The sequence below is a fragment of the Phyllostomus hastatus genome, unplaced genomic scaffold (genome assembly GCF_019186645.2).
Source record: "Phyllostomus hastatus isolate PE091 unplaced genomic scaffold, TTU_PhHast_1.1 phas_contig_137, whole genome shotgun sequence".
In the NCBI taxonomy this organism is placed as follows: domain Eukaryota; kingdom Metazoa; phylum Chordata; class Mammalia; order Chiroptera; family Phyllostomidae; genus Phyllostomus; species Phyllostomus hastatus.
The window spans coordinates 867893-888437 of NW_025333583.1; the positions used below are offsets into that span (position 1 = coordinate 867893).

General features: G+C 49.3%; 1 protein-coding gene across 1 annotated transcript in view; it reads left to right on the forward strand.

Moving 5' to 3' along the window:
• DNER (delta/notch like EGF repeat containing) overlaps positions 1–20545 on the forward strand; it is a 260889-nt gene that overhangs the window by 160395 nt on the left and 79949 nt on the right. Inside the window, exon 6 of the mRNA XM_045855980.1 lies at positions 7414–7567. Coding sequence (XP_045711936.1) covers positions 7414–7567 — 154 coding nt within the window. The remainder of the gene's footprint in view (positions 1–7413; positions 7568–20545) is intronic.

The window sequence follows — 20545 nt, forward strand, 5'->3', positions numbered from 1 at the left end:
TTCGGACGAGCAGAGCTTGTCCTGGCACGTGGATATGAAACTAATTCCTGGAGTGGGCGCTGTGCACACCGCGCTCTCCACGGTGTCCCCACGGTGAATGCAATAGCAGATTCCATGGGCGGGAGCTGGACACAGGACGCCGAAATGTGACTCATGTTTCAGAGTTTTATCTTTCCTTGCTTGGGACTTAGCCAGACTCTTAAAATAAAAGCACTGCTTTTTTATTATTATTATGGAAAATTTCAAACATATATGAAATTAATTTGGCAAACCAGCACGTAGGGTAATCTGGCAAGCTGTCATGCCTGCCTCACTTGGTTTCAACAGTTATCAACTCATTAGCTAGAGCTGTGGCCTTGCAGATGTTCAGACATTTCATTATGAATAGCCCAGATGTTGTTTGGAACCAGGCTGGCCCGGAATGAACATCGCAATTGGCCCAAAGAGTCTGTTAGCCCAGAGTGGTTTAAATTTTTTTCCCCCCATTTTTAGAGTTTTAGGGACTCATTAGTCACCTTTTCTGCTTGGGATTGTCCTCTTCATCCTTGTCCAAGGAACCCCTTGATAACGAACGTGTGGTGGAAGAATGCCTGAGTGGCTGTCGTGCCGTCGTAACAGGACACAAGGCCATCAGAGACGGAAAGGAACTGGGGGCAGAGGCAGCTGTGCCTGCACAGGACTCTGCAGCGGGTTTCCCCGTTGGTGCCCCGTTGCAAAGCCGCCGCATCCGGAGAGCGAGCGCTCAGACAGCCACTCTGCGCAGCTCAGGGTCCCGGACGGAGGACGAGGGCCTCCGATCTCGGTGAAGAGCAGCCGGGTCAGCATTTCCAAGCCTGCTCAGGAGTGCTTAGGTTTCCAACCCTCAGGAAGAATATTTTCACTCCGTGTTGACACCTCATATGAATAGGTTTGGCATTATTCTTAAGGCTAGAGGACATTAGATTCAGTGAACTCCAAGGACAGTCAATGGTGCAGGTAAGGAAGGCAGGCAGAGAGCAAGGGGGAGGCAGAAAAATGACTGGTATTTGGAACAGGGTGTGGGGGGTTACTTTAGAGTGAGGGTGAGGGTGAGGGGCGCCCCCACGTGCATTTGTGGGGAACGGAGGTCATTACAGTGCGGACAGGATGGTGTGCAGCTGAGAGTGGACAAGGACTTAGAATCAGATGGTACCGGTTTAAGCCACCTTATACTTGCCTGCTGGGCCACCTTAAGCAATTTATCTGACCCTTCTGTCAGGCCCGCCCTTAGCTCCTGACACGGATGCGGATGCAGCAATGCCCACCTGACAGAGGAGGTGAAGAGGAAGGAGGTGGTTTAACACAAGCGAGCTCCATCAGCAGCGAGACTCAGAGTGTCTCGTCAGCTGGGGATTTTGTGTTTGTGCTGATGGCACTGGGGAAGCCAAAAGAAATAAGTGTATTTTCTGCATACTTTGTTAAAGGGGAGAAGCAAAATAAACTCTGATGCTTAAAGATAGGAATAAAGCTTCTCAGAAAACTCATCTCTCTGGGATGATTTATCCAAAATAATGAGGCTTTCCTGACAGGTGAAAATGACAAGAGAATGAGACAGAAAATGTGGCCCAATTGTCCAGGGTCTTGTATGACAGGATAGAGAGTTTAGGTTACCTATTTATACATTTGGCTGTGTATTTTACAGAGTATTGAAATATAAAAATACAAGAGTCAGAGAAGACATAAATTTGAAAGAAGTATACAAGTTAGAAAGGGGACATATTGGTCACCAAACCCTAGACAGCTGTTGCAGTTGGACCTGGAGTGCACTCCAGCTCACTGTGGCCAAATCAAATAGAAAAAAAAAAAAAAAAGGGCAGTCACGTGACTGGCACTGTTCAGAGGATCAAAGCATCAGTTCTCGTGACTAGCAAAATTCTCACTGGCACTTAAATGAGTGAATTTTCCTGGATAGAGTTCTATAAACAGGGCACAAAAAGTGTAGGTATGTAGTTTTCTCGACAATATCTCCATGGTAAATGCACTAGTAGGTTTACTAGGGATGTGTCTGCTGAGACCCTTCAGTATTTAGTTGACAGTGTGGGGTGAAATAGCAGCTCAGTGAAAACAATTCACTTCCCAATCACTGAAAGAGAGGGCAAGAGAGAGCAAGAAACTACAGCCCTGCATGCAGTTTTCTGCGGGTTGGGTTCAATTTAAGTGTAAAGCGAAACCTGGACAATGTGGAGGGAGGGTTGAACTCTATGAAGGTACAATTCTTTTCTTTTTAATTTTAAAGATGTTTATTTATTTATTTTTTTAGAGAGGGAAGGGAGGGAGATAGAGAGAGAGAGAGAAACATCAATGTGCGGTTGCTGGGGGTCATGGCCTGCAACCCAGGCATGTACCCTGACTGGGAATCAAACCTGTGACACTTTGGTTCCCAGCCCACGCTCAATCCACTGAGCTACGCCAGCCAGGGCTTGAAGGTTCAATTCTTGAAAAACATGGGTCCGTCTGACTTGGCTGGAGATAGAAGTCAGCTTGCATCCTGCCATTCCTCTCCAGTCACTCATGCACTCGATGAGCATTTCTCTGTAGCACTTACCGCCTTGGGACAGGATATTATGCATTTCCTCGTTGTCCCTCTAGGGTATATAAGCTGGAATATAAGCTCAGTGAGAGCAGGGACTGTCCCCTTCTGTCCTTCGGCACATCTCTGGTATAACAGTGGTTGGCAGGGGCGGGATGCAAACGCTGTCTGTTGAGTGAGTGGGATTACAGAATGAAAATGGACATCCGGCTTCGGGTGCATTATCTGGTGGGAACCAGTGGTGCTTGGAGGCTGAGTAACGATGCCTGGAAGAACTTCTCGGATGGCAGGGCTAACGTCATACCGTCCGCACGGAGGAACTCACGTTAGCCCGAATAAAAGGCCGTGCTTCTGCTTCAAGAGGGCTGTGGGGTCCCTTCCAGCCACAGCCAGGGTGTTACCAGAATCCAGTCAGCTCTAGGAATGAAACCCGTTCGTGTAATGCAAAGCAACATGACTACGTGCAATACCGTTTGGGGTCCTTGGGGGCACATGAACTGTGGTTTCCCAAGTTTCATACTAAGTCAGCGTCCTTCCTGTGGCTTATAAAGCTCTCCATCAGGGTTTCCAACCCGAACGCTGTTGACATTTGTGCCAGAAAATTCCTGGTTCTGGGCCTGGCCTGTGCCTTGGAGGATGTTTAGCAGCGTCCCTCCCCTCTATCCACTGGATGCCTGTAGCAAGCTCCCAGGTGTGACAACGAACAATGTCTCCAGACATTGCCAATGGCTCCTGAGGGCGAGGCGGGCCCTCCCTTGAGAAGTCGCGCCGCCCTGCAGGACCGAGCGACACCCCAGTTACCCTCTCCCCTCATGACCCTCCTCTGTCTCTGCCATCGGCTCTACCACGCTGGCCTTCTGGCTATATTTTTTTTTTTTTTGGCTGGGCTAGGCTCCGGCTCGGTGTCCTTTCACTGACCATTCCCTTCTTCTGCACTGTCTTCCCTCGGACTGCTCCACGGCTCGCTCCTGCGCCTCTGGCAAGTCTTTGCCCCTTTACGCTGTGTCGGCCACACCCCCCACGTCTCCCCTCCCCCACGTTATCCTTCCCATGGCATTTATCCGTAGTTACACTTGTTCATTTTGTGAAGGGGCAGTCGCCCCGCCACCCCTCCCCCGAATGTGTTCTGCATGGGAGAGCCGTGTCCACCGTTGTGTGTCCGGCTCCCAGGACAGTGCCTGGGCGGTAGTAAGTGCCTGGTTTCTTGAACGGTGAATAAATGACTAGCACTTTTTAACCGAGAACTTTTCGAAGTAAGCTTATTACCGCTGCGTGAAAAATGTTTCAGTGACGTCCAGGTGGGATGTTGGGCTTCAAGCGGTGGAGGAAAATTGAGATTCTGCACCGGGTTTCGAAGTTAATCTCTGAGAGTCCCTTTCCATTTTACCTGAGATAGACTTTTATATATAAAATGTATAATAATTTTTCAAGGAAGTATCATTCTGTAATTTAGCTAAGCTATGAATTTTAAGTAAGTTCTTTTTGTCTCTGATGCTGGTTGAGTTAATTGGACCTAGATTAGCAATATCATCATAGTTAGGAGGTTAAATTTCTCAAGGTTGGCATAAGAGTGTAAAGCTTTCAGCGATCAGTTTCCCACAACAAATGTATCAAAAACATTGTTTCCTAATAAATATTGTTGGCCTCTTGCAAGTCATCAGTCCTGAAACAATTAAAAGAAACCTTTTCATATTTACAGGAAATTAGAAAACAGGGAGATGTCTAACTTTATGAATGACATGATATAGAATACACAAAGATTAAACTAAACTTCTATAGTCATGGGTATGTAAATGTTTTTTTTTTCATTTTCTTCCTTATTCAATTCAAAGTTTAAGAATTAATTCAGTGTTTTACTTGGTCAAAAGCAATTGTTTCAATAGTTTCTTGAAGTTTTTTTTTAAGGTTCTTGCTTAAAACAAAGCAAAAGAAAATGTATGGCTTCTGTTTTAGCTTTCCATTCAATCAAAATGAAATCAAAGATATTTGATTTGCAGCTTTTAATAATTTACTTTCACAAGCAACGTAGCTCCCATGGAACTCACCCAATAAATTATATGCAAAATATATCCCCCATATAACCAAAGAAATTTATCTGCAGTATGGAACGTCTGGATGCAAACCAAGTAAATTTCAGAGCACAGCTGCCAACAATATGACACATGGTAATTTATTATGGTGTGGAGGCCCGCTTTGGAATGGTACACATCGGGTGTGCCAGTATTGACATTCCAAGTTGCTCACTGATCTCCAGCTTCACGAAGGACTCCAGACACATCCCCTGCAAACGGCAAAGGTGTACTCCGTCGTACATTTGCACAAGGACAACATTTTCTTTGAAAGACAAACAGTTCTAGGAAAGGAGTTTCCCATTTAACAGGCGGCCTTTCTCCCGGATTTCAACCACGAAGTCCACACAAACACACACAAAAAAGAGAAAACTCAGGACATCATGAAAAATCAGAGAGGAAGCCAACAGTTGCTAGAACGCAGAGGGAATTTCCACTGGCCACGGAGAGGCGTGAGGGACGATAGAAATAGAAGGCAGAACATTTAGCTCTAACTTAAGAAAAAACCATTGCTTTTACTCCATTTGGGTTTCTAAGATGTAGTTGAAGAATATGTTCTTCAGCTAAAGACGACTTGAGTGTGCAGATTCCAGGGATCTGGCATATGCCATGAACAAAAACACATTCAATTAAGGACAGAAACACACCTACATAAAACCCGGCAGCTTTGGGTGAGTGAATATCACGTTGGGCTGTCTGGGGTCCATTCCACCCACTCCTGGCTGAGTCTCGTTGGCAAGACCCATCCTCTTATGGTTTAAAACATGATCTCACCGTGCAAGGGACAGTTTTTCTTAGAAAAGGAGTCTTTGGGGAGGGGGCAAGTGAGGCTGGATGCTGAGAAGTCTGGCTCCGTATAGAAGGCAGATGTAAAACAATTTTGCAGAATGACCTCAGGGGCTGTTCCTTCCAGGAATGCAAGTTTGAGTCACACTCAGGAATTGAAACATTCAACGCACGCATATGTTAAAAAAAGACAATTTTAAATCATAAAACTAAGTCATCTTTTTTATCTAAGCTAAAATGGCATTTGATACAATTTAATAACCATTCAGTATCTACTTAGGGGTAAATTCTACAAACCTCCCTTTGAAATCAGAATTATTCTGGAAGAGTCACACCCATGGCCCACGAGAACTGGAGAAGGGCAAGCGATACTATCATTATTTGCGATGGGTGTGCACTTTGGAGAGGGTGGTGGTTTTATCTAGAAAACACAAGCAAGACAACTAAAACCTCTCTGACCTGTAACGAGAGCTCAGCATGATGACTGGTAACTACTATTTTACATGTCATTAATAATCACCATCTAGTATGATGGGTATTAGAAGAAAGGGATGAACAACCTCCCTCATTAATAAGAACCACAAAGAAATCAAAATGGGCAGCAATAGATTGGTCAAGAAATGGATGAGAACTCTAAAACATGGTCGAGAGACAAAAAAAGTGTTCAAGACAAGAAGGGGCAAGGCTGCTCTCTCTTTCAGGAGGAAGGACTGGCTGTGTGGTGCTGGGGCTGGCGGGGAGGCACGGTGGCAGGGGGGGGGATCCCGGATTAACAGCATCCTAGAGAAGAGGGCAGAGCTTCTAAGGTTAGGGGCCAGAAGCTCTGGACCTGGACATGTAGGGACGGCAGGCCCCGGGGAGCCTGGGGGCGGGGCTTTGGAACAGGAGACATTTGAACACCTGCCTGATGCGTGAGGCTTGGGGAGAGCTGGGAAAGGTGCTTTTGTCTGTTTTGTTTTGTTGTTTTGTTTTTAACCAGTGAGTTTTGCTTATGCGGTTCCCCTGGGCTTCCTTTCCTACCGACTTCATAAAGTCTGCAGTAACCGTCTACGTTACTTTGCACGGGCTCCGGAGCCAGAGGTGCGATTCTGTTAGCTGTGTCGCCCGCCTGAGGCTGGGGAGAAGGAGGGAGGAGGAAGGCTCTGTTTTATTCGGATTTTACAGCGGCCTCAGAAATGAACCTTCCAGTCAAATCCAGTCCTCTGGGTCTGAGTTACAGCCTTTTTCCGGGAGAACGTGAGCATCGTAAACTAAAAGAGAACACAGAGGACTTGAGTTGCAGTCCCGTTATTTCCCCCTGCGTGGCCATCGACAGAGGCTGCCTGACAGGCTGATTGAGTAAATTCAGTGCTCTGGAAGCGTGGCCCGGGGAGGGCGTTTGAGGATGTGTTTTTCACGAGCATTGTTTGTGCTGCAGGGCATTAGTTAGTTGGGGTGGCGTCTGATGTAATGGCTGTAGCACCATCTATGTGCTCTGGCAAAATCGCTATTTTCATGTCAGCGCAACAAAACGTCCTTTTTTTTCTGCTTAAAATAAAGTTATCCTTCTCCTTTAGGAACACTGAAAATGGTTGAAATAAATATGAGTAAAGAATCCTAAGAACAAACGTTTGAACTTAAACTCTGAGGAAATATATACCATTTCTTTTAAAGCTATGTATTTTTTTAAAGATTTTATTTATTTATTTTTAGAGAGGGAAGGGAGGGAGAGAGAGAGAGAGAGAGAAACATCAATGTGTGGTTGCTGGGGGTCATGGCCTGCAACCCAGGCATGTGCCCTGACTGGGAATCGAACCTGTGACACTTTGGTGCGCAGCCCCGCTCAATCCACTGAGCTCCGCCAGCCAGGGCTACAGCTATGGTTTTAATCAGCTCCTGACATAAGCGATATCGTTGAAGACACTCAGCGGTGCTATTACGAAGAAGTGGTGCTTTGGAACTCTGGGTTTGGCGCGGCCGACGCGTACCTCTGAGGGAACTCGAGTGACACGCTGCACCTTTGCATTTTAGGCAACCTTCTCCTGCAGCTGCGACGATGCGTACGTGGGTGCTTTCTGTGAAGAGTTCGACGCCTGCCAGAAGAAGCCCTGCCAGAACAACGCGAGCTGCGTGGACGCGAAGGAGAAGCAAGACGGGAGCAATTTCACCTGCGGCTGCCTTGCCGGTATGGTTTCCGTAGCTGATGGTTATTGCATATCGCTCTGCGGGAAATGCGCTTATTAGTCCGTGGAGGTTAAGCAGCACTTTGTCTGGCTGTTGGGCAAGGGGACTTCAAGGCCCCATTGATCCCATCAGTGTGTGCTTTCCTTAATCGGGACCTAGAAGATCACACGGGGGTCCACATTCCCGTGCTTTGGCTGGCTTTCTGACATGTCCATCTCAGCGTTCCAACAGTTCAGTTCTATGATAATGGTATTCTTTTTTTAAAAGATTTTATTTATTTATTTTTAGAGAGGGAAGGGAGAGAGAAAGAGAGAAACATCAATGTGCAGTTGCTGGGGGCCGTGGCCTGCAACCCAGGCATGTGCCCTGACTGGGAATCAAACCTGCAATGCTTGGATTTGCAGCTCGTGCTCAATCCACTGAGCTATGCCAGTCAGGGCCGATAATGATATTCTTGATCCAAGAGAGGCCTGGATGTTTCAAGAACAGTTCTGCAAAATGTGTACTGAGCGTGGGCTGGGCTGTGCTGGGTGATGATGCCGAATAATTTCAGAACAATCAAGGATAATCTACCTAGGTTGTTCTGTGAAGCCACCTCATCGTCCTGTTTATGTTCATTTCCTTCTGATCAGGTGTGTTCGTTAGCTGGCGTTCTTGGTACACTCTGCCCCACAAGGTGGCGAGTCGCTCACGTTCCTTGGCTCGTAGAGAGGGTTCATGGATACTACCTGAGACTCTGAAACCCTCGGAGCGCAACGAGTGGCTCTTAGGAGGTCACAGCAGACAATGTGCCCACAGACTCCTGTGCTCTGCCGATCATCTTACCTGACCTGCACCTTAGCCAACTGATTCTAAACCTTCAGGGAGCAGGGGTGAATTCACCAGGGACCGTGCGGATACTGCTGTTTTGATGCAGCATAAAACCAAGCCCTGAATCACTCCTTTTTTATTATCAAATCACGTGACATCATCCTTCACATCGACTTCATCTTTCCTTCTCCATCTCATTCCGCTGCTGACCTCTGCCACTGGGTGGGGATTCAGGGTGAGGTAGGGGCTCGATGGGGAGAGGGGTGGAGTGAAGTGGGACCTGGGGGATTAAATGCTCACTATAAGCAACAGGACCTAACAGTGCAAAGTTTATGCATGAGAAAGTGAAAGTCCTTTACTTATCTATTAACCCAGACTTTATCATATCATACTTCGGCACATCCTTTTCAGACCTGTGTGTGTGTGTGTGTGTGTGTGTGTACTTCTCTTGCAGATGAGATGATCGGGCATTTTTTTCTATATGTATATAGCAAGTGATTATAGCATGCCCATTGCTCTACAACTTGCTGTTTTCCTGCCAGGATATCATAGATATCCTTCCGTGTCAGCACAGATGGAACCACACTGCATTCATTTTCACAATTTCGTAGTGTGTCTCCTAACTTTGTATCTCCAGGTCAGAGTCCCCATCAAATCTCTTCATCTAACTGCCTGCTTGGCAGCTCCCCACCATCCCCGTTCTTCCTCATGCTCCAGCTCAAACCCTAATCAGAGGCTGAAGAGATTTAGGGAATGTTACCCTGGGACTCGAACTCTGTCTCTCTCTGTGTTGCCTTCTGACTTGTTCCTGCAGGTATCTTATGCAGGTTTCCACTTTGTCAGTTCCTGTTTCCTGTAGGAACAACCCCTCTACCCCTTCTAGCTCTGCCTCTCAATAAGCTTCTCACTGCGGTTTACACACACACACACACACACACACACACACACACTAGCAGCTAATGTTTCTTGAGTGTTTACCACGTGCTAGGGCTGTGCTAAGTACTTTCTTAGGGTGTTCTTAGAACAACCTCCAAGTTAAAAACGTTCTTAATTATACCAGTTTCATAAGTGAGAAACTGAGGCACAGGGAATGTTGCAGCTTGGTCAACATTAGTCAGAGCAACACTCCACTCCACGGCAGTAACACCACAGTCCCCACATCTCAGTGGCTTCCAGGAGAAGGCTGTTTCTGCCGTGTCTAGTCTGATGATGACACTTACCCTCCAAGTGGTCACTCAGGGACCTGGGTGGGCCTCGTGTGATGTTTTGAGAGCCGTGTCTACTGGTGTCTTATATCACTCCCACCACATGTCATTGGCCAGCATTTGGTCACTTAGTCCCTAGCGGCTCTGCCTAGGAAGAGGTGGACATTCTCATAGTCTTCGCTGTGCCAGGTGCACATGGCAAAAACTGTTGGGGCTGGGATTTGAACCCAGGTCTTCCTGTCTGCCTCCCACGCCCACGTTCCTGTCCATGTTACACTCTTCCTCTGTGTACGCAGCCACACTGTGTGCTGAGTACTTCCCTGGTACAAACATGTGATTCAAGCCCATGTCTTTCAATCTCCTCACCTCAAACAGGTCTCTTTGTAAAAGAAGAAATATTAGGCAACTTTTGTCCAAAAAAATGGGCATGGTTGCTCAAAATGAGGAGTTTTGTACCATGTTTAGTTCTGAATGTCCTGGAAAACATGGTTTTTTTTCCCATAGGAAAACTACATTTCCATCATGATGGAACTATTTACACGTTAATTAACATCAAGTAATTGATCTCTGAAGCTTCAGACATGCACATAAGAACTCACAAGCAACGGGGAGTGTATTTTCCTTATGAAAACGTATCCTGCTCTGCTCTGATTATTGCATGTTTGATCATGAGAAAGTGCCTTGTTTGATGAATGAGTGAATTCAAACCAGGTTCTTATCACCAGAGAACAGAAATTTCCAGTAAAATCTTTTCACGGAGATGTAGTCTTGGGACGCTCATCTCTCTCGAGGGGAGAATGTTTCTTGGTAAGTGAAGATATTATTTTCAGCCAAGAAGCTTCAGCTCCAAATTTGCTAATATTTTGATATTTTGCTTTAACTTCTACATCAAATGCCAGTACAGATAGAAGTTTCTGAGTCATGGGTGATCTCTGAATGAATATTGGATGGATTGGATGTGGAGTTGATTAAGTAACCAACTGTTATAGTTTCATTTTTTTAATACAATTTCTTGGAAAGCAGAAGACGATTTTTAAAATAGTGAAACATCGACTAATGCCATACACATGTACACACAATATCACATAAATAATAGAATATGGGCCATGACATTCTATTTCAAGGAGGAAATTTTTATCGGATGTGATTGATTTTTTTTTAACTCTCTTGCAGTACCTGTCCACAATAACAGTGTCACAGGAGAATCTAATAAGAGGAGGTCACTGGCTCTGTCAGCAGGGATTGTCTAAGCCACCAGCAGCCTCCTGTTTGCGTGGATGTGACAAGGGCTGCGTGAGCGTTGAGGTCTCTCTAAGAGACCACATACTCTGACGGGCAGAGGGACCGTATCTGGGGACGGTCACGGCCGCTCGGCTTCCACGGGCCTGCAGGCTTCCCCAGGTGGCGCTGCTTGGCAGGGGTGAGGCACACGGGCTGCGGGCAGGACGTGAGGGCGAACGGACAGCAGATACAGACCGCTGTAAGGACAAGTTCAGTGGCAACGTCGACGTGAGGAACAGAATCAGAAAGGTCCCTTTATTTTATTTTATTTTTAAATTATAGCAAACTGTTTAGGAGTACAGGCTCTAGAGTCAAAGTGCCCAGACGGCAACGGCAAATCCCACACAAGGAGACCTTAAATGTGAGTGATGTCCCATCATCACAATATCCTCCTCTCCGGTTCAGAACGCGCTTCCTGATGACCCTTTGTGCTGGTTGCCTACCCTTACATGAGCCTTAGGCCCCAGAGGCAGGAGACCGGCACCATCTGTCCTGGTGTGAGGACCCCCGCCCGTCCCACTTGACCACAGCCTCTGGAGCCAGTGGCCTAAATCCTGCATCCATCCCCCCATTGCCTAGCGGGGCTCCTTGGGCAACCTCTCTGCACCTGCGTCTTCTCTGCGAGGAGATGACAGCAACCCTCTCCATGGCTGGGCGTGAGATTCAATGACAGTGTAAGCTTGTGGTCTGTTCTGTGGACATGTATGTCCAGTACCAAGCCCTGGCACGTAGAAGATGCTTAATAAAGATTTGCTGAATGAATGAATGAACGAATGATTAGAATGAGAGGAAACTCTATATGAGTTACACCAAAGGGGCTGGATCTCTGGCCTCCCCTCCCTCTGCCCCCTCGCCCTGCGCCCTCCCTGCAGCATAGGTGTGTGCGTTGTCCCCCATGTCCTGAGGGCAGCAGGGTCACACTGGGTCACTCTTTATTCCCCCACCCCCGTCCGTGCCAAACCCCGCCCGTGCCACACACGTAGCAGACACACAATGAATGATTAAGATGAAAGTTGGCTGTGTTGAAATCAGGATTTATTTTCAAAAAAGCCTCCTAATTTCAAGAATGTGATTTTTTTTTTCCTCAAAGGAGCTATTTCTTTTCCTGAAAAGAATAGCTGTGATACACGTTCAGAGCTATCACTGCCAAAATATTATCAGCACCATGCAAAACATCTTTCAACTTCAGGGTACCCCATTGTTCAACTAAGAGGTGATTTCAGCCTCTTTTTAAAAGCACATTATTTCCGAGGCAAGGAGGGGTGTAGTGAGTGTCCCCCCCAGCCCACCCAGCTTTAGTCTTTAAACACTGAGTGTTGCTCAGATGGTCTCAAGGTGCATTTGGGTTGGGGATTAGAAATGGGTCACCTCCTCCTGGAGACAAGTCCTGAGTAGACTGGCCGAGAGGGATCACACCCAGTGTCACTCGGCCGAAGAAGTGAGCACATTAGCAGGTCACGAACACAGTTCCTGAAAAGTGGTTGGGCCACAGTTTCAGCACAGCAGGAGCCTCGGAGCTCACCTCTGGATGTGGAGTGTGGGAAGCCACGGTGACTCCACGAGGCCGAAGGACTGACCGAGGCCACGAAGCTCTCGGAGAAACGGGAATTCTGGCCGCTTCACTCTCTGTCCATCTTTGGGTCAGAGCGTGTCCTACCAACGTAGTCAAGGCTAGGGCGTTTCCCACCAGTGATGGATGGAGCGGAAGGCCTGAACATCGCCGACGGGCGAGCAATGCGTTGCCTGCCATGCATTCACCGCCATTTGGAAGAGGGAACGAAAGAAAAAGCGTAGCGTGTCCAGCTGGACTTTCAATCCAGCTTCTACTACGTACTGGTTACGTGACCTCGTGTGACCCACTGGACCTCTTTTCCTTTGGGTTTTCTCATCTTTAAAATAAGGGGTAGTTGCGAGGATCATTCACTCATTAATCAGTTATTTACTGAACATCTGTTGTGCACCAGACATTTTCTGGGTGCTAAGAGTACAGCTGTGAGATAGCAAAGTCCCGGTGTGCATGGAGGTTGTGTTTTCATGAGGAAGGTGAATCCACGGTGTGCACCTGGGTGGTCTGTGGTGTGTGTGCGTGTGCATGTTTGCATATGTGTATACAGCATGGGCATGTGTGTCACTGAGGGGAAGGGTCAGGTAGTGAGAGGTGCTGTGAACACAACTAAAACAGGGTGAAGAGATGGAGAGAAATGGAAGTAGAATTGTAGGTAGGGCAATCAGATAAGGCCTCTCGGAAGGGGATGTACTTGTGTAGAGACCGGAATAAAATAAGCTCATGAACAATGTGAATCTCAGGGGCAGTAACATTCCAGGAAGAAGGAATGGCACATGCAAAGGTCCTGGGGCATGCATATGCCTGGAGTGTTTGCTGAGCACAGTGCCTAAGAGAACCAGCGGTGAGACACAGTGCGGGGGAGGGAGCTGGAGCAGGCTGTGGAGGAGGGACACCGATTTTATCCTGACCGTGACAGGGAGCCACTGGAGGGTGTGTGCACTGGGGTGGACCATCTACTTTCCCTCCTGAAAGGATCACTCTGGGAGCAGGTGAGGAACTGCGTGGGGAGGGAAGATTGGGATGGCAGTTAGGAGGCAGGCCATTGACTACCCAGGCGAGAGACAGCAATGGTTCGGGTGCTGTGCTGCTGGAGACGGCGGGAGGGTTTGCGTTTGGGGCGTCCTGGAAGGCGCTGCTGATCGCGCTCGCTGGTGGGAGTAGTGCGAGCTGTGAGGGGAGGTGGGGGGTTGTGGATGGCCGCAAAGCTTAATTGAGATGCAGTCTCATACCACCGAAGTGTACCCAATTCCATAGTTTTAAGAATATTTCCACGGAGTTGTGTAACTATGACAACCAATTTTAGAACATTTTCATCACCCCCAAAAGCAGCCCTCTGTCCCTAAGCTGTCACCCCCTAATCCAGCCACCCCCCTCCCCCCACCCCGCACCCCAGCCCTAGGCAACCGTTGACCTACTTTCTGTCTTTACAGAGTTTCCTATTCTGGGTATTTCATTTACGCTGAATTATACGGTATGAGGCCTTTGGGGACTGGTTTGTTTCCTTAGCATCATGTTTTCAAGGTTCATCCATGTCAGAGCATGCATCAGTAATTTTTTTTTATGCCTGAATAATATCTCATCGGACACGCCATGTTTTTGTAACCCGTGCATCCGCTGATGGGCCTTCGGGTTGTCTCCAGCCGTCGGAGGTCGTGAGCAGTGTGGCTGTGAACCCCGCCCTTGATAAGCTCTCCCTCCTCTCCTCCGCCGGGATCTTGTGCTTCCAGCCTTTCCTGTCTGCCTCTCCGTGCGGTCTTCCATCTCCCTCCCGCTTTCTCCCTCTCGTGCACAAGGGTTCGGAGGTCTCCTCTGAATACCAGTTCCTCAAACCAGCAACAGTGTAGTGAGTCCTTGCTGCTGCTGCTTCTGTGCGTTCGCCTTCTCTTCCTCCTCTTCTCGCTCATCCTCTTCGTCACTGCCACACAGTGGTCTGTGTCCAGCTCCTGCTTTTCTACCCTCACACGCCCTTTCTCCGTGTATCATGAAATTGCTTCTCCAAGGGCAAGGCGGCGTTCTCCCCGCTGATTCCTCATCCTGCCCATGGCTGTCACCTCAGTGGGAGCGTTCCTGGCCTGCCTCACAGACCTGTGCCTTGTACTCCTTCTCCGGAGACCTCGCGAGCCCCTCCCACCCTCCCTCTGCCCCTTCTCTTGGCAGAGCCCTGTCCCTGCCTGCCCCCCGCCCCCCTTCAGCTGCCGTCCTTTGGCCGCAGTCACTCATCCTGAGCTGTCACCTCGAAGTGGATGGCTTCCAGACCCTTCCTCCAGCCTGCCCATCACCTCAGCTCCAGCACCTTTCTGGGACGTGGCACTGATGCATCTGCTGACACCTCGCCCCCTCCTCGTCAGACTCAACCCCAGACCCGTGTCCCCCACCCCTGCACTCGCAGACACGCTTCCAGCCCGGCTCTTTTTGATGGGCTCTCGTTTCCATCCTCGGCGCCATCACTGCCCGCATGCCTCATGCTGGCAGCTCAGTCTGCACGATCGATTTTCTCAGCTCCATTCGCGATGATCCCCCATCGGCCCCTGCACTTGGTTTCCTCTGCCATGTCCTGATTCAGTCACTGTCATCGCTGCCCGAGTGGCCGCAAAGCCTGCCCCCTCTGGGGCTTTGCTCCCCTGCAGCGCGGCACTGGAGCCCGGGACTGGGAGTGCGCGCAGCTGGGCCTCGAGTGCCACGCCTGCTGTTACCACCTGTGCTCTGCGTGGCTTCGGGGAAATTACTTAATCTCGCTGGGTCTCCGCTTCCTCTCTGCAAACTGTGATGGGGGACAGAATTCCAAGCAGCACGGTCTGGTGGCTGTCGTGAAGCTCACAAGGGCGCCTGGCTCGCAGTAAGCACACAGCCGACGACGTCCAGCAGCTGGGCGCCCTGCCCTGAGCTCTGCCGCTGCTTCCTCCGGCCAGAGAGTTGGCCTCAGTGCCTTCTGCGGTCCCCCTGTCGGGTGAGCCACGTCGGAGCACGTGGGACCTCAGAACGTCCTTTTCTCTTCTCCTCTGCTCGACGCCACAGAACCGGGCCTGAGCAGGCCACCCCTGCACTCCCTCCCTGCCTCCGGGCTGGCCTTGCTGGCCCTCCCGGTCTTTTCAAACAAGCCCCGTGACAGGGACAGGGAAGACCCAGCAGGAGGGAAGAGTGTGGGGTCTGGAGTCTGCGTTGCTGGGCCTCATTCCAGGCGGAGTCGCTCACCGGCCGGACCTTGTTCTTCTGAGCCCACGGTTTCTCATCTGTGAAATGGAATAACAATATCGACCTTGTAGGAGTTAACGAGGACCCGCACACGCACACACACACACATGTACGTGCACACATGTACACACCGGTGCACACCTACACACATACCCACTGGCACAGAGTGGGTGACCCGCAAAGGGCACCTGTTTGTGGCCTCTAGATGGGGGGGGGAGATTGGAGTTTTATTCTCTTCATGCTCCCCGGAGGCTCACCGTCCGACGCCCCAGTTTTTGATGGCCTCCTTGGAGTTCCCTCGTGTCGTCCAGACCAGAGCACCTGGTGCCAGGGGAGGGCAGAGAGGCCGAGCTCTCTCCCAACTGGAAGCGAAGGAGAGCAGGACACGACCAGTGTACGACGCACCGTCATCGTGTCTGCGCATGCTCAGAAACCTCCAAAGACGCTGCCGCATTTGGTGATCCCAGCTCCTCCACGTGTGGACTCGAGGCGTGTCGGAGCCTTGTCCCAGCCCAGCCTTTCCCCTGCCCCCAGCACGCAGTCAGCCCAGCCTTGTCACTGTCCTCCGAGTGGGCCCACTCGGCGCCACGTCCCTGCATCCCCATCATGCATTCGTTTCACGTGAACGGTCTTCTCGGCTCATCTGCGGGGGGCGCCCTCTGCAGGCAGGAACTGTCTCTAACCTCCCTTCAGATTTTCACTCACCAAACATTCCTTCTGAAAGACGGAACAAAGGCCTTCTCTGCAGCGTGACTTATGATACAGACCTAGAATTCAGCTGATAAACATTTCTCAGTCAGTCCCTTCACTTGTCTGTTCCACGGCTTAATTTCCTAATTAACTGTATGCTTTCTTTCTTCTTGTTGATTTCAATTTCTCAGGGGAGTTCCCCAGGACCTACTCAATGAAAAGAACTTTCTCGAAATCTCTTCCACTTTGTAATCACCAGATTAGACTGTGAGAGTGTCATAAGCAGTCTGGCCTATGTCAATGTCATGGTCTCATATTGGGCTTTAAGGGAAGTAGAATGAAGGGGATTGTTTAAAAAATAGCAATGCATGGTGCTCGTGTGGTCCCGAATGACTATGTACTGGGTACCTGTGGTGTCCCTGGCTCTGTGCTAGGAGCTGGGGACAAAAATCACCAACACCTGCTCTTATTTTGAAAGTTTTTATTTATTGATTGATTTTTCTTTTGAAAGAGAGAGAGGAAAGGAGACAGAGAGAGAGAGAGAGAGAGCAATTTGTTGTTCCACTTCTGTCTGCACTCACTGGTTGATTCTTGTGTGTGCCCTGACTCAGGCTCAAACCCTGAGGCTTTCAGAACCTTGGCTTTCAGGACGACACTGTAGCCAATCGAGCCACCCAGCCGGGGCTCCCCACACCTGCTCGTGAAGGACGGGGACGTGTATCTAAAAGCAGGGCACTGGCAGGTCCAGCAACCGAGCCTGAGCAGTTCCCACCCATGAAAAGAAAAAGGAAGTGTCGACAGTGCCGTCCCTCAAGGCTTCCCGAGACGATAGATTTGACTTTCATTCTCCGATCGTTGTCCTTTGTTATCTGCATTGTGTGTGCAATTCTTCAGTGACTCAGGTTCTTGTTTGCTATTAAAACCCGTTTGCTGCTCGTTGTCCAGACCAGTGGTACTCAAACTTGAGCAGGTACTTTGTGTCAGAATCACCAGGAGGGTGTCTTAAAACTCCAATGGCTGCCCCGCCCCCGAGTCTCTGATTCTCTAGGGTCAGGCTGCTGCTGGTGAATTTGCGTCTGTAGCCAGTTCCCGGGTGGTGCTCCTGCTGCTGGTCCAGGGGGGACCTCACCTGGAGAACCACTGCCCTGAGTGGCCCATCACAAACTGAGGAATCAGCCAGCATTGGCATGTTGCTCGGCCGTGTTCAAGCCCTGACGTTATTCAGTCCTTCGAGAACAGGGAGCCCTCCACAGTGGGCCGGCATGGCGCGAGCTCCCGTGGGCTCAAGGCTGCACTGGATGGGAACGGCTCCCCTCCTTGAGGTTGATCCCATTCTGTCATTACAACTGTCCTGGGCGGCAGCCGGGGATTACCACCCCCACTCACCCCTGAGGGAAACGCAGGTCAAAGTCACTGGTTTTGCTGTGCTCCCTCAGCTGATCCTTGCGTCGCCAGCCCGGGCCCCTCCCTCCCCAAAGCCCCGTCCTTTCCACTGGCCTTTTCCCTCTGCACTTGCTGGGTGCTGCCTTTTCCCACATCTTGAGATTCATTTTCCTAATGGTGCTGAACGTCAGCTTTCTCTCATGCTTTTCTCTCCCACATTCCCATTTGATAATTTATTAACTGCCTTTCACAGACAGGCCTCCTGTATCTCCTTCTCTTTGCCTTTGGTTTTTAAGTCATGCTTGCATTTGTTCAGATGTGTTTGTTTTCCCCACACTAGCAGATCTCGCCTGTTTCTTCTGTTAAATGAGACCTGCCTTCCCACTTTGGTACCAGGTGCCTCTGAGACTGAGTGTCTTCCTGGCACACCGAACCTCGCTGTTTATTTCTTACTCCGGTCACTTTAGGAGGCATCCGTCTCAGCCGCAGCAGCTGAGGCCTCAGCTCCGGCTGCACAGCTCCCCCGAGGGCGAGGGCTGGGGCCGGCGGGCTCTTCAGCGGCACTGCACTTTCAGGACAAACCCAGCAGCCTGGCCTCGCTGTGCAGGCCAGGCTATTAAAAACCCCGGAATGGTAAAAATAGCTCTCATCACAATTCTCACCTTAGAAGCTTTCAGGACAGCTCTCCAAAGAGACAAATTCGATTCTGCCTCACAGAGTCAAAGCACCAGCAGAGGCTTATTTTTAGGCCAGCAGCAGAATCGTGAAGAAAACATCACACACAAAAGCACTTGTGTGGGGAAGGAGCACGTTTAGGAAAACAACCCATCAGTTGCCTTGTTTCTTTAATGATCTGACTCATTTGGCCAACTTCGCGGATGCCTCGTGTCCTTTGCCACTGAACTCCAGCAGGTTTCCCTTCACGGGAAGAGTTCGGACAGTGTAGACACTGACTTACGGGTGCTGGTGTGGGGGGGTGGGGGCGCAGGTTTTTGGTTACATGGATGGCAATCAAAAGACACCACCAGATGTAGTTTTCTCGAGGCCACTCTGACATTCACAGGGAACTCGGCTCTTTTTCTCTCTCCCTACACTAATACATTTAAAATCACGTTTTATGCTTAAACACAAAGTAGTATGGAATGAAATACTCGAAGCCTTTCTCAGACCAGATGTAATCTGGTGGCGTGCCCACGGAGTGGATTTATAGCTCAGTGCATTTCCTTCATGGTGCGTGGTCATCTTCTGCCACCTGCCAGGCTGCACTTGCTAGCACACAAACTGCATTTTGTCTAATGTCATTTCTCAGCGCCAGGCTGCTCAAAAGCACGAAGCCTCAGTTTAGAGCTGCCCATTCATCTTTCATGTCCTTGAATGACATCCTTATTATACATCCCGGGGCACAAGTTTTCTTATGTCCTTTTCATTGGCTAGGGCGTTCTCCGAAGAAACAAGGGACCTGACAAGGAGAGAGCAGCTATTTTTGACCTAATCACTTTCCTTATTACTAGCACAGTTATAAATTCCTCAGTAATGCAAGTTTTTACAGCAGATAAATCTATTTTAAGATGATCTTTAACTTCCTAGACATTGTAAATATTCCTACATATTATGATATTTTAAAGGTCTTCTGAAGGAGCTGTTTCCCTGCTTTGTAAAGGAGCATTTTGTGCCGTGGCTAGTGTGGCTCAGTGGATTGAGCACCAGACTGCAAATCAAAGGGTCACCGGTTTGATTCCCAGTCAGGGCACATGCCTGGGTTGTGGGCCAGGTCTCCAGTAGGGGGTGCACAAGAGGCAACCACCACACACTGATGTTTCTCTCCTTCTCTTTCGCCTTCCCTTCCCGCCTCTCTAAAAATAAATAAATAAAATCATGGGGAAAAAAAAAGAGAAAAGGACCAGTTTCTGTTTAAGGGGAGAGGAGATTTAATGGGACAGAACAGGTGTTTTTATTTTGAAGGACCAAGGTCTCATGGACCTAAACCAGCATTCTTTACTCCCACATTAGGGACATTTGGGGCTGGATTATTCTGTTGATGGGGGCTGTCCTATGAATTGTAGGATGCTTAGCGCCATCTCTGGCTTCTCCCCACTAGATGCCAGTGGCACCCCCATCGGTGTGACGACAAATGTCTTCAGACGTTGCCACATGGTCTGTAGGGAAAGAATCACCGGAGGGGACCACTGACTGAAGAAATTAAACCTGGACAGGGCTGTCGCAGGAGAAAAGAATCCTGTTTCCGGCCTGTTGATCTGCTGTGCTGCAGGCAGCTGTTGGAGGTGCTCAGTGCCAGGTGGAGAAGCCAGACTGGACACGGAGGGTCCGGAGGGGAGTCAGCACAACTCTGCTCTGCCCCACCCCTGGCCTCGCTGGGGAGGGAGGGCCCATCAGCAGGACGAAGGCTCCTTCGTCCTTGTTGTGTTAACCAGATTGGAAGTACAGACGTTAGCAGAGCGCAAGGTGGTCTTAAACAGCATCTTGAACTGATATTCTTTATTTTAATAACTATGTATTTCAGTGTACATTAGGAAGAAGAGTAATTGGCCCATTTCACACATGCTGCTCTGGGTATTGGTGCTTAGGGAGAGGCTAAAACAAACTTGGAAGGTAGAGTTGATTTTCTGGCAAAACCTTTAAGCAAGTTGATTCGTTTCTCCAACAAATATTCGTGCCAGGAGATATTTCAATGCTGAAGAGTCAACGATGAGCAAGACCAAGTCCTGATTCTTAGGTAGCTTATGTTCTTGAACGGGAACCCCTAAAGCAAATGTTCCAGGTCACGATAAGGAAGCGCCACGTGAGGGACCGGGGAGGGGCAGAGCGTCGCTCCGGCGGGGCCTCCCTCTCG